Raw genomic sequence first — 14545 nt, forward strand, 5'->3', positions numbered from 1 at the left:
AAGGTACTTTCAGACTGAAGATTTATATTGCCTTCTACTGTAGTCATATGGTTTTGTAAAAACTAATTAAACATGGCTGTATTTGGTCGCTACCCTTTTATTAGGAAATGCTAGCAGGACATGGTGCAGGGGGAGCACAGTTGTTCAAATCTGGGATGCTGAATTTAAGAGGCAGTTTGCAGATAGTCTTTTACATTAAGAAAAACACACGTCAATCATAAACGCAGTCAGTCACTGAAACTTCCAAAGACTTATCTGGCTTCACTGCAGGCAGAGATAAATTAGAGATTATGGGCCTAAGTCTCTTTTCGCACCAGGGTAAATCAGGAGCACCATCACTGAAGTCAACAGATCTCAACAAGAAAAGAATTAGGCCCTATGGCTTTTACTAAGAGGAATACAAAGAGTTTAATTACAAGGAATCAAGCTGAACCTCCCTTCCCCCATACACAGGCATATGCATATGCTCTCTGGTAAGGTTTGTGTCTCGTAACATTTTTATACTTCTGTTTTCCTTATCCTGATCAGATACTACCTGTGTGCAATAACAGGGACTTAGATAGTGGGGGGCCATTTAGATGTTAATACACAGGGTGGTTAAAACACTGGTAGAGCTGTAGCTCAGTTCTGTATTGAGAAACCTGGTGAAATCCCAAATATGCTGCCGTTTTTGACCTCCATGTTATGACTCGGAAATAAAAAACAAAGAGAGGAGTTCATTTTCTGTGCTAGGGAGAGAGTTTCTCACCTAAGCCTCTTTGAAGGAGTAAAATAATGCATAGCATGTGTAAATGAACAGCTGCTGGAAACTCTGGTAATACAAATATAATTTTTTATTTCCATATATGTGAACAATCTTATATGTCTACAAAAAGACTTGAAAATAAATAATACAAAAAGTTATATTTGAGCCACCCTCTATGAAACCCTATGAAAAAAAAAGCAGGTGCACGATGAAGACCCCAGTTATGGAATATAAATAATAGTTCAGGAACAATCAAGTGTTGTACCAGAATATTTTCACAAAAATGGAAGCACTTACAGTCTAAGTGACTATGTCTGATGCCTTCCACATCTTCAGCATGAATGAAGTGGTAACATCTCTTTCCTACGATATCTACAGGGGTCAGATCCATGTAATCACTAATCCTAAAAAGGAAAAACAATACAGCCGATAATTCAAGAAGGAAAAGAATACAAGAACTGTCAAATGACTCAGAAAGTAAAATCTGCTAAAAAGTTTTTTCACCACTATAGTAATTTGAACAGAATAGCTGTACAAACAAGACATAGCCTTAAAGAAAAAAAAAAAAGAAAGAAAATGTTTTTTAAAGAAACCTTGAAATCATTTTATCCATTTAAATAAGTGGAAAGTTAAGTTCTAGTGCATATTGTCCCTGTAGCATAATACCAAGACAATATAATTCCATGAAATTGTAAAGCATTAGCAACAATCCAAAATCCTCATTAAAAGACCAAGATGATTCAAGGTTACATAATAAAGTAAAAACATGTTATGTTTATACCAAATGATTAGAGACACATTTCATTTCAACAGATTGGTCTTCTATTGGGTATATTCATGAAAAAGCTCTTCAACCATTTCTTGGCACCAAGTCCAAACTGATATTTCAAGGGATATAATTTAAATGCTGAGACATACAGATGCCTCAGGGTGTTATCTTTTTTAGTCTAATTCATTTGGGAGCTCAGCTTTCACTCTGGGCCCTTTCAACTGGGACTTTGTTGTTTATTGCACATAGAAACTTTAAAATCTATTCTGCAGACCTTTGTGTGTGTGTGTGTCTGTGTCTGCGTGCTTATATCTGTGTGCATGTGTAAACTTCTGTCATGGAGTGTCAAGACGTCAGTGTCTTTAAATGCAGTACTGAAAATAACAAAACAATTGGAAAATGCCTTGCTCACACAAGCATTTTAAACTATGTCTGTTTTCTAGAAATAGAATAATATTTTAGGGCTTGAAATAGGCTGCAATGGTTGGGGTTAAGCCCACTTTGCAATTGTAAGATATAATTGCCATCCTTTTAAGGGAGTTGTAAGAAACACCAAACGTCTTGATACAACCAGATAGCTCAAACAACTGGAGTGTGATCCTGAGGGAGGCCAGTGGGGAGGCTAAACCAGAAACCAAACTGCATACGTCTGAGGGGTTCCCAGCAGGCAGAGGGGGCGAACACAGCCACTGAGGCACTGACTAGCAGAGCTGTGTTTGTCTGGGTGGCTGAGGCAGGGAGAATGCATAGACCAGGAAGACTGAAGGAGAATGGAAGCATTAGACAGCACCACAGGAGCACTGGTGGTTTCTCCCAATTGAAAAATAGGAAACACGAAAAACATGACAGGTAAAGCAGGTGGGCTCAAATTTGCCAGTAAAAATTGTCAAATTAAGTTTAGCACAAAACACAACAGCCTTCTCCCACTTTCATGACAGAGCATGTTGAAGGATGTGCACTTTCAAACAACTGCCTAGTAGTTATAGTACTTAACCAAATGAGGGATACCTGGCTGGGGATACCCGTCTAGTGCTTATCACAAACCACAGTTGAAAAGCACCTCTCCTACCTTCTCAGAGAGGAAACAATTCACCAAGATAAAGACAAGCCTGGAACTGTGGCAGTGGGACTTCCTATCCCTCCTGCTGAGTTCCTCCACCTTGGCTGCACAGTGAATTATGGGTTAGGAAACAAAGGACTTGGGATCTCTGCCCAGTGATAAGAAACCTCACCATAAGGAAGGGAGTCTGAGATTTAAAGGTTTCTGTCCCCCGGACTGTATATTATCTTTTTATACTAGACTAAGTGGATAAACAGTCCATGGAGCAGGAAGCAGAACTCAAGCCTCTCCCCCTCCCATGTCTACACTCTCCTCACTGGCACAATTTGCTGTCTCTTCTCTGGCCCAAGAACTGTGTTTTCTGTTAGGAGGTGGCTCTGCTTCAAGGGCCGGGAGAAGAAATCCCACCCTGCCCAGCCTAGTTGAAAGGGGCAATCTCGAGGCAGGCCACGGCCCTGTGATGTACCCAGGCTGCGAGTGTTACAGTTCACAGGGCTAACATGGAAGATGATCATTCTGCTTCCCCCTCTGGTAAATCTGACTCAGCTGTATTTTGTTTCTCTGCAGCAGCATGGTTGTGTAAAGTCTTCACAGATAAAAATGAACACAGCAAGGCAATTGTGGAAGCAGATTCACAATCCCTTAAGTTTAAGGTTGTGCCAGGGGAGGTTTAGATTGGATATTAGGTAAAACTTCTTCACTGAAAGGGTTATCAAGCACTGGAACAGGTTGCCCAGGGAAGAGGTTGAGCCACCATTCCTGGAGATATTTAAAAAATGCGTAGATGTGGCACTTAGGGACCTGGTTTAGTGGTGGACTTGGCAGGTTTAGGTTTACAGTTGGACTTGATGATCTTAAAGGTCTTTTCCAACCTAAATGATTCTATGATTCTATAATATAAAGAAAAAGCTGTTTCAAACAGACATATGAAGGACGTAGGATTTTTTTTAATGAAAAAAGTGGAAGAAGAAACAGAAAGAATATCCAGATGTAAGTGATGATCCCTGGCAAGCAATGACACCAAAACCAGAAGCAAAAGAAATTACATCAAATAGGACACTCATGCTTATATCAAAGGTACCAAAGATGGAAAATAAATAATTTGCATGAAGAAAAGCAAGAAATATTACAGTATATCTTAGAGCAATACTTAGGAGACAGATCTTGTGGCTCCCAAGTCCTTTGACAAAATAAAACAGGTTGATGGGTAGGAACTCAGTTCTGCTGAATACACAGACCTGATCCTGTAAAACATAAGCACAGACTTATGTTTCAGCAGATCAGTGGTTCCACTGCTTTACAGGACTGTTAACAAGATTGAAATGCAAAGGTAGGTATATGGTACAGTGCTTTGCTGCATTAGGACCAAATTGTGCACACATTTGTAGGCTTGAGGCTCCCTACACAAGGCTGTTTCTGTATATCTGAAGGAACTATTGGCAACCACTGTCATGGCCAACAGGCCAAACTTCTTCCATTTGGAAGATGCCATATTCACTGGGTTATTTCCTTTTGGCATATATTAGCAGATATGGCTATAGCACTCCACATTAAACTGGGCTATAGGCTCTCTCCAGATGGTCTCCAATCACTACCAGTTGACACTGAAAATACAGACTGATGCTGTACTCTAGCAGCAGTCTTTTTATTTTGCTTTTAGTTATTTATCATTGTCTAAGATGATTTGTCCTCTGCAGATGCTTTTCTTACTCCACTGACTAATAAAGAAATTCTAGACTATTTTAGACTAGACGGTGAAGTTTAGATGACATGAATCCCATATTTGGAAAACACACATGGATTAACATACCACATTTTAGGCAACAAAATTATACATCCCCATTTAACACTCTCAAAATATTAATTGCTAGAAATAGCCAGTGTACTAGCTAACGGATCTTGTCTCGAAGGGAAGCTAACTGTTGACTGGTTTGTGCACTGAGTCCAGGATTCTGATACAGATCTCTTCATTCAGAGGAACGTAACAAGATACACCCAAAGACTTGAGTAATGTCACTCCTGCTCCCTGCTGTTGCAAGCAGGCAACCACTTGGAAAACTAGGAGTACTATTGATCTCACCCCTGCTGATCCAATGGTCCACTGTGAGCATTCATTTCAGTTAAGTAGCATGGCTTCTGCTTCATACTCCCTGCAGCTGCCAGCAACTCCCCATTGCTCCATAAATAGTGCTTACAGCTTCCCCAGCATGGATCCATTTTTCTCTGTTTTCATCAATGTTGTGCTTGCTTTACTGTGGCACCACAAAGAATTTCCCAGCTGCCCGCAAGTGCCAGGAGTCAAGCCCATATATTCAGGATGGGATACATATCTCCTTTTCTATAGTCCCAGAAGAGAGATCCCAACTTCCCTGACTTGGAGAATGGCCTTGGCAAATGCCCAGATAATTCATCTGACAGCTTCAATCAGCTGTTCAGTTAATTTCTTCCCTTCTTCTGTCCTTCCCATTCCTCCAGCTTTTACAGTTATATTCTGCTTTGTACCTGCTATGAAATCCAAGTCCTGTCAACCTTACTCCACTTTCCATCAGTGGAAATCCCACTGCCTCAGTGAGCTAACGTTCACCTCCTAGCCCCAGCAGAAGTGTTTCTACTATTTGAAACCCTTTTTATAAACTATTTTAAACACTGGCACAGGGGCTTAAAATGGAACTATTGCAACATAAACTCAAGTACCATCGTATGCATTCTACCCTAGCATATGAGATAAAGTCCATCACAAACAAGGAGAAGTTTCTTTATAATGTTGCCTTTACCTTAATGAATGAAAAACATTAGTAAGAGCAACACTTTCTTGCATAAGTCAGCTGGCTTACCATAGTTTACCATGTGTTATCAGCTCTTTCTATGTTATTACCAATCAGCGCTCCACGTCTAATGCATTTTACATTTTTTTCAGTGATGCCTTTCTCAGGCATTTGAAAGTTTTATTGCTACATGAATGTAAAGGGAAAGTTTGAGAAAAGTGTTTAATTAAAAAAAAACATATACAATTTAGGGCTCATAAAAATGCCAAACTGATGGCAGAGGAAGTATAAATCTTTCTAACACGGCCCACAAATTCATATCATACTTGACCTGACGGAATAGTTCATTTTTCACATCCATTTGATTCCTGGCTTTTTTATTGAGGTTGCCAATGAAGGTAACAGTAAGTGCAGGTGATTTTGTTAAAAGGAAATCTGTTCATTAGGAACTGGACAGATACCAGCAACTCATTTCACTGAGGCCATTGAAGAGCTCTGCAGTGGTAGCAGCTTTCCCTTATTACCTAGGTAGGTCACAGTCAAATCAAAGACTAAGGCAAAAGGTTTCTTCTAGATCATACTGTTAATCCCCAGAGCTCTTTCACCAGCTGCCAGATTATACAGAATCTAGATGCTCATTGGGTAGAGTCACAGGCAAAAACTCAGCCCAAACTTTAATACTGTCACCAGCTTTCTCTGTGACCTTGTGCAAGCCACTTTCTACGGGGCAGTTTTTCCAAGCTTAAAAATGAGAATAATATATTCTCTTTAGATAATGCTTTGGAAGTTTAGATGAAGTGTTCTCTCTAATAGCCAAGCAATATTATTTTTAATACTACTGTGGCAGTTCAGTAACATAACAGCAAAGATAACCTCATAACTGAAATCCAAGATTATTTTAAATTGTTTAAGGCCCTGATTCAACAAAACATTTGAGTACATCCCTTTCGATAAAAGTTTATACTCATGCACTATCCTGATCATAGGTATTCCATTATGATTAAGCAATTATGATTGCTCATATCAGTGAGCTTCCACTCTTAACTTATAATATGCCACAGCTGCTGTCACATGAAAAGCTTGCATTAGTCATCTTCTTTGTTCCACTTTTTGGTGATAGGTCCCCTTGACAAAATTTCTTTTGGCTGCATTACCTTCTTTCTTCCTTTCCAACCTTCCCCCCATACCTCAGACTTCCACCAATGGACCCAAACTTCTTTGTTACTTATATCTTCCTTCTCAGATATCTTCACCCTGCTCTAAATACCTGTTCCCTAGAATTTGTTTTTATTTTTCAGGGCACTGAGGGCACCAATAAGCCTTAATGGTCTTGACCAGCCCCGTGGGCCTTCCCACACCCTGCCCACAGCCCAGGATCCCATTTCAACTGCTCAGGCTCCTCTCCCCCCGCCCACGGCCCAGGACCCCACGTTGCCCCCCGGGGCCCTCAGCCCCTGCCCCAGCAATGCCACAGCAGGGCCAGCCTCCAGCTCCCCACAGCCCGGCCCTGCCCAGCCATGGGCCCTGCTGAGCCAGGCCCAGCCCACGACCCAGCCTGGCCTCGGCCCGTCCCCAGGCAGGTGCCCGATGCCCAGGGCTGAGGCTGCCCCGGTGCCCCCAGCTACCCTGCTCCTGGCTGGGGGCTGGGACAGGCCCTGACTGCCAGGCCTTGCCCCAACAGACCCTCATGGGGAGCCCTCCATGCTACCGGCACCCACCCCCCCAGGGAGTAGACAGCTGAATTTAAATCCTGTCTTCCGCTTTCCTAGTCCACTTGTTGCTACCACGTTGAACACAGCCCCCCTCAACCAGCTCCTCATCACCTGTTCCCATTTCACTGCTGTCTTTCTCAGTGTGCCCTTAACCAATTTTATTCTACGGTTTTCCCACCTCTTACTGCAACAGATCCCACCTCTCTAGCCTACTATCTAGGCCATCTGTGCTTCTGTTCCATTAAACACTAAGCACGATGTGCTGTAATCTGCAAATCAATGCAAAAATGGAAAACTTTAAAACTTCAGACAGAAAGACTTGTGGAGGGGAGGACGGGGGAGCATAAGGACGGCCATACAGGTCAGACCAACGTCTGTCTAGTCCCAAATCTTGCCTCTGAGAGGGATGGTGGGAGATTGTAAAAAGCAGGGAAAGCTTAGAGGAATCTTTCCTGGTCTATCCTCCTCTATTCCAGCAAGATATCCTGTAGTTTTTAATTTACCTTTATCCTCTAAAGATGTAATGAAAATGAAGGTGATGATGATGAGAGTGAATTCAATGCTCTCATACAACACCAGGATGGCATTGCAAGAGTCATAAATTTCAAAACTTTTTGCCAAGCCCATGGAACAAAGAATACACACAGCTAAAACAAAGAAAAAAGGAGCTAAAAGCTGTACCTATTTTCACAGTAAATGATATTGAGGTCCATATTCACACGAGTGACAAACATGTGGCAGTCAATCCTGACTTCATTAATTGTAGGAGGTGGCAAAGCATGAGCAACGACAACAAGTCCCATGATTTGGCTGGGTACTGTCCGTCCGTGGGACAGTGACACTCTCAGACGTAACCGGCCTGTTATATGAATCACCTGGAAAATAAAAACAATAAAAGAAACCCCAGTGAATTCTGGATGCAACTGTGACATCAGTTTCTTTTAAAGGATAGCATTACTATTCCCTACTGACCACTGAACACAGCCAAAAATTGTACTAAGTAACTGCCAGTATTAGTGTTAAGCGTATTAATATTGGCTGTCAACATGTCCTATATGTCCTCATGGTAAAAAAGAAGACAAGAACATAACAGGCAAAAGCTTCACATTCATCAAATAAAAACCTCAGAACTCCTTGTGGTATTGATTTTTGTTGTGGTGGTTGTTACAGAAAGAAAGAAGAAAAAAACAAGCTAGAAATTCAACAAAAGAAAAGAGAGAGGGAGATAAAACTGAAACAATGAAGGTAGAAATTAATAAAATATTAATTTTTTAACATTTGGAAATTGTACATGAGACAAAGAGATCGGCAGTTTTGAAACTTTTCCAGAATGGATTTAATTGAATTGCTAGTCACCTACACCATGGAGAGACTGCTCACAGCCTTGAATTACTTCTTCTTTGTGGTTGGCAATTTGAGAAGGAACAGCCGAGAAGTGATCAATGAGCTCAGCTGCAGGATGGTCTTCTTGCATCGACAACAAGCTTTTTTTTTTTTTTTTTTTTTACGTAGAAACGTAATGCCTTTGCCTAGTACACTCTGTATGTATGGGGATCTCTGGGGGCAGATGGTTTCTTTCCCTATTCACAAGATAACACCAGAAGATGCCTGGGAGATGCAATTGCACCCCTGGAGACTGAAATTCTAAGAATGCTGCCGGAAATGGAGTAAGTTGAAACTCTGGGAAAAGAACAATCCACTACTTCCAGTTTTATTCCTTCATGAGTTCTGTGGATAAAGAAAGGGGTTGGTTTTTTTTCAATAAAAGAATATAAATACAGCACTGATGGCAGATATCAAACTGAAAATGGAAACCACAGTTCCTGTACTCATGGATAAAAGAGCTGTAAGAACTGGCCGTTGTGGGCTATACCAGAGTTTCACCCTGAGTGTGTTACAACATCAACACGAAGAGAAAGCTTCCAGGGGATGGGGGCCCCTTTCACTGTGATCCCCGACTCACTACCCAGAGGTCAATAGAGATGTTGGTTGGTACCAGGTGCACTGGAGGAGGTGACAGAGATGGGATGTAGTTATAAGTCCACTGACACTCATCGCACAAAGACAGCAGCCAAACACTTTGCTTCTGATCTGAGATTGATTGTTAATAGAAAGTGAAAGAAGAAAATCTTTCATTAATAAGACTGCAAACCACAAAGTGCATCCAAATTCAAATCTAATTCATGCTAGCAGATCCGTGATCTAAGCCTTGAAGTTTGTTTCTTTTTTTTAACCTAATCATTAAAATACCTCCTTTCTCCATTATTTTACATTTCAACTCCAGCCAGTGTAGTGAATCTGAATGAGGAAAGTGATTAGCTGCTGTGTTTGTCCATTTCATTTGCAGGTTTCTGACCACCCACATCTTTAGTAATTATTGCCTAAACTCACACTTAATGCACCTTCCAAGGGCAAACTATTCTATGAATATTTGAAAAAGTTCCTAAAGGCAAGGATGCAAACCCACCATTTCAAACACACTTTTTTCTTTTTTTTTTTTTTTTCCTGAAGACCTCATTAACTAATGAAGAAATAGCTAAAAGAAATAGGATTAACTTCACAAGAGGGGCAGTAATAGTATATTTTGCTCCTTCTAGCTAGGCTTGCATACACATCTGCTTTTTATCATTATCTGTCTCTTTTTATCATGCAGTTTCAGCTTACTGCAAAAAATCAAATCTGTAAATGCTTGGAAAAATGCTGATGGATAACTAGTAATAATGTGAAAAATCATCTCATACTGAACGTGCTATGCAAAAGTATTGTTGTTCTGTTGTTTTTTCGTAAGAGTCCTCATGCTAATATGTTTGAAGTTGGCACTATCACTTGAGGGAATTTTTAAGATATATCATACTTAAAATCCGTTTATCTCTTCCTTGTATTTTTTGAAACCACCATGTCATTTGCAGCTAAATAACAACATGATTTGTTTTTGAACAACTCTCTATTCAGTCAGTACCTCACTTTTTTTCTGATTTCTCATCTGAAATACACCTCAGATGTAGTATTGCACCAAGAGACAGTTCCAAACCTGCTAGACCCACCCTATATTAACGTTGTTGAATTTTAAGGGAGTTTACTTCCAGATTCAAATTATTTAGCTTGTTCCTAGGTCTATCATGGATCAAAACATGTTCTAAATCCCCATCTGAATTAAAATTTTAGGGGTCAGCCCTCAATTGCATTCTGATTCTGTACACTGGGAAATGTACAGCAAACTGCCCATCAGTTCCAGTGCCTGTGTGCCTCTAAAGAAACTGTATTTCCATGCCTGAAATCCCTTTCTATGACAACATTAGTCAAACGCACCAAGTGGGAAATCTAATTGGTAGTAAAAAACAATTCTAGCTGTCATGACCTTGTCTACACTGTGAGTATTGCCACTTTTAACACTGGTTCATTTGAACTGGGATTAGGGGTGATAGGAATTATAGGGTCAATTATCTCCAGTAGCTAAAATTAATCTCTTTATAATTCAATCCCACAGCACTAGTCTATCATACCCTAAAGCAGTATTATGACTTTAATGAAGCTAAATTGCAAGAATAAACTGTTTTATGAAGGACAATACTTGGATCCAGATGTAAATATTTAACAAAAATTTCCTCGGAATATTCTGAAAATCAAAAGTAAATGCAGCTCTTCTGTGCAGTTTTCTTTATAAATGCTTTCTTCTGAAAAGTATGCAACAGTCCAAATCCATCTTTAAACTATAATTGTCTTCTTTCTTTCTAATACTGCTATATGAATAGACTGGCACATTTAGATGTCACAGCAAGAGAAGACAGTGATACTATTTTCTATCCATTATAAAAAGGTGGGTGAATGCTGTATACCTGATCACAGGCATCATCAGAAGCTTTGTATGTCAAGAGCTGTACAGATTTCCCCAGCATTTCTCCATCTGCCTCCTAAATGCAACTAGTAGCAAGACTGCTTTTTTACTCTAATGGGAGCTGGACTGGGTTAACAGTTCAGAGACTTTTTTGCTTACAAACTGTTTATTGGCAGGTGTTGTAACTTGCATGTTGATTTCATCCTATAGAAGCAGAGGGAAATCTTATGGTCAAAATAAACCTTGTGATCTGATCTAGACCGGGATTTGACATAGGTCATTCTGACCTCTGTTCTTGCTTGTAGCATAACCTAGTTGTATAACAGTTATACTTGGATAGACAGGTGGATGAACCAAAAAGCATTTTGTAAGAATAAATTTTTTAACACTGTGAAATGAAAATAACATATGCATGCTGAAGCAAAACAAATATTATGAAAATCTTCTATACAGTTTAATTGCTTTGTTAAAAAAATTCTAAATCAACTTTGCCTTACACTCCAATATTGGAAAAAAAAATCATTATTTGGCTTTTATTTTTAGCTGATTAGAAAAGGGATTTGCAAAATATTGTAAGTACATGTAAACACAGTTTATGAGTGTGGGAGTGTTAACAAGCCACATTGCTTGGACAAATATATATTTCTTTTCTCTGCCATATGCTCTCTTTAGTCAGCAATAAGCGATAAGCCCTTAGATGTGGTCTACTAATGTCTACTCATTATAAACAAGCACATCACAAAGACCTTGATAAAACCTTTCCTCTGTCAATACTTAAGGAAAGGAAAGCCCAGCAACTGAAAAACACATCTGGAACCTGCTCATCATCCTTTAAAGCTAAATCTCACCTCTGGAGATGTAAATACTTTCTTTGTCAAAAGACATCTTTAAATATTACATCCATTTTTTCACATACATGTGATGTCAGAGTAAGGACATGCATTACCAGAGGCTATAAAAACCTGCAAGCATGAAAAATCTGTGAATTTCACCTTTCAGATGTCTCTGTGTTCTTCAAAACTTAAACTTCCATTAGAAAGAAATTTCTAAACTATTTCTTTTGTTCTCTGTGTAAATCACTATGCCAATTTATTATGGGACTGAAACCACAGCACTGGCAGAAGTGCTCCCTCCACATCTTTTCTCTCAATGAGGTATTAAATTTGAAGCCTTAAAATTATTGCTTGGACCCAAATTTTGCGAAGACAGTCACATAGGAAAACATCCTAATTTAGTTTGTGCACCTAGATATTTATTTAGCTGTCTTATGAACAACTCACACATACATTTATCCCCCTTTGCAGAAACAACTGTGATTACAGTGATATATATATTTGTTTTGGTCTCTCAAAGATGTTATTTTATATTTCCAAAACCAAGACCTAGATATTTAAAACACAATTAATTTGAACTACTAAAATTGGCTGAAGAAATATCTTACAAATTATAGCCATGTCCTTACATTTTTCTTCCAAAGAGATACTCACAGATACCTGGACATGCAACTCAAAACCTGCCTGTGACACTAGCAAGAGTCCACTGTCACATCTGAGTTCACGCAGTGATATCTTAAAGGTTCTCTTTTTCTGACATCAAAATATATCCATGCCTATCAACCTAAACTTCCATATAGGTTTCTTTATCTACCAGAGTTTTCTTCTTTCCTCCCTGCACCCCACTGTAGTCACTACAATATTTCTATTTGCTTGTGTTTTCTCATGGTGAGAAGCCATTTATTTCTGGGGTTCCACAGCCCCATCCACATTGAGACCAAAGCCTGCTCTCCCAGTCTTCAGGAAAGCTTTAGGAAAATAGATCACTTGCCTATACTTATCATTCAGCAGCAGTTGGGATCAGAGAGGTCCAGCACAGCCTTGTGTTTGCAGTTCCAGTAATACTTGTATATCCCATTCTCAGACTTACTGCATTTTTATAAACACTTCAGTATTCCTAACAGGAGGCCCCATGGAGCATGACACTTTCATGTTGAAAAGGAGTGAGATGCTACAGCTGTAAAATGTTGGATCATCCCACATGTGCACCAAGTTTGATGTGTCCCACATGCATCCAACTCGCTGTACACACAGACATCATTTCTCCATCATGTGTACAGTTAGCTTAACACACAGAGAACACATTGGACTTGCAGCATGAGCCATGTAAAGTAGTTTGCACATGCCCAGCGGCCACGCTTGGGGATTCCTGCATGTCTGGAAACCTGATCAATCACCCCTCAGATAGTGAAATTGTGAAAGGTAAAGTTTGTAGATATATGCTCCTGTTGTATCAATGTTAGATTTACTATCTCTTTTCATCTATAAAATAACCATCATACCATCCTTCCCCTTGTTAACATCACCCATAATTGTTCTCAACACTTATTTGATTCAGAAGTTTGCTGCTTCAGTTTTAGCCTTGAAAAAGTGCTTGTATGCTGAAAAACCTGTTTCTTTGCGTTTCTTCTGATTATAGTAGTCCATCTAATAAAAGATATTGCTTCTACACACAAACCTTGTCCTATTATATCAAGTCTGCACCAGAACAAAGAAAACTAGTAGTTAGTGCAGCTGTTAGTGGGTCATTCTGAACCATGGTGGATAGAAAAAAAGAGACTAAGCAGTAACCTATGACTCCTGAGAAACAGCTTTGTAAGTAAAATGCAGTCAGTCTTAATACAGTTATGTTCTGAATGCTACCTGAACCACTGTCAAGAGTTGTGGTCTTGAGCACCCATTCAAAAAATACAAGTCTGATTTCAAGGAGGGCAAACATTATTCCTAACACATATGTAGTTTCAAGGTCAATAGCCTCTTTTCCATCTACAAGTACATTTCAAATCCCCTCAAATACACCTGCAAAAGGCAGTCTGAAAATGGAAATGGTATTTACATTTAAACAGCATATTTGGTCTCTGGACATATTTTATTGTTAAAAAGTCAATACTAGTTGTTGGAGACACTCTAGGCTTTTCCCATCTTTCCTCTGGTATCACTCTCTCCAAATAATAAGATTCAAAAGCTATTTTGCTGCTTAAAACAGTCAGAGGCAGAATTTAGGCTAATCCCAAGGGGTTTTAAAAAAGTATCCTTATGAGACCTCAAACTCATTGGGTGCTTAAAGACAAGCATCACATGAGAAATACTCTGGCTTGGCAGGCTCAGTTCGTAGCTCTTGCTCAATCCCTAAAATGATCTGAACACACTATTATTTATTGCATATGAGGAATGTTGAGACCAGCAGCAAGCACAATAGCCACAGTCACTTTCATTCAAGTACACCACAGGGAACAGCTGCTCTTCTGCGTAAAAGTTAGTGTTTTGAGCACTCGTGCAAAAAGCCACTCATTCCTCAACCTCAGGTTGCATAACCTCTTATCTCCCACTTGCCTCTCACTAGATAATAAACTAAAGGGAAGGGAATGGGGACAGCTTTCTAACTCTCCAAAAGAGTGAAGACAAAACAAGAACCTGACATTGCCCATGTTATGTCTATCATATGAAGCTCCCTGATCTGGACGTGGCTAGGTTAGGGTTATCTAAAGAATAAACTACAACATCTCCACGGGAGTAATGGAAGACTGTTGTACAATAAACAGTTCCCAAAGCTGCCATTTAAAAAAAAAAAAAAAAAAAGGCAGCATTTTCAAGAGTGTACAATAG

At 39.6% G+C, this 14545-nt stretch overlaps 1 protein-coding gene across 6 annotated transcripts in view; it reads right to left on the minus strand.

The window, feature by feature from the left end:
• Positions 1-14545, minus strand: part of NPAS3 (neuronal PAS domain protein 3) — a 628856-nt gene that overhangs the window by 25266 nt on the left and 589045 nt on the right. For all 6 annotated transcript variants that reach the window (XM_069784007.1, XM_069784009.1, XM_069784008.1 and 3 more), the window contains 2 exons: positions 7733-7926; positions 1043-1149 (listed from right to left, as the gene is read on the minus strand). In XM_069784007.1, coding sequence (XP_069640108.1) covers positions 1043-1149; positions 7733-7926 — 301 coding nt within the window. The remainder of the gene's footprint in view (positions 1-1042; positions 1150-7732; positions 7927-14545) is intronic.

Source organism: Haliaeetus albicilla, chromosome 5, assembly GCF_947461875.1.
Source record: "Haliaeetus albicilla chromosome 5, bHalAlb1.1, whole genome shotgun sequence".
NCBI lineage: Eukaryota > Metazoa > Chordata > Aves > Accipitriformes > Accipitridae > Haliaeetus > Haliaeetus albicilla.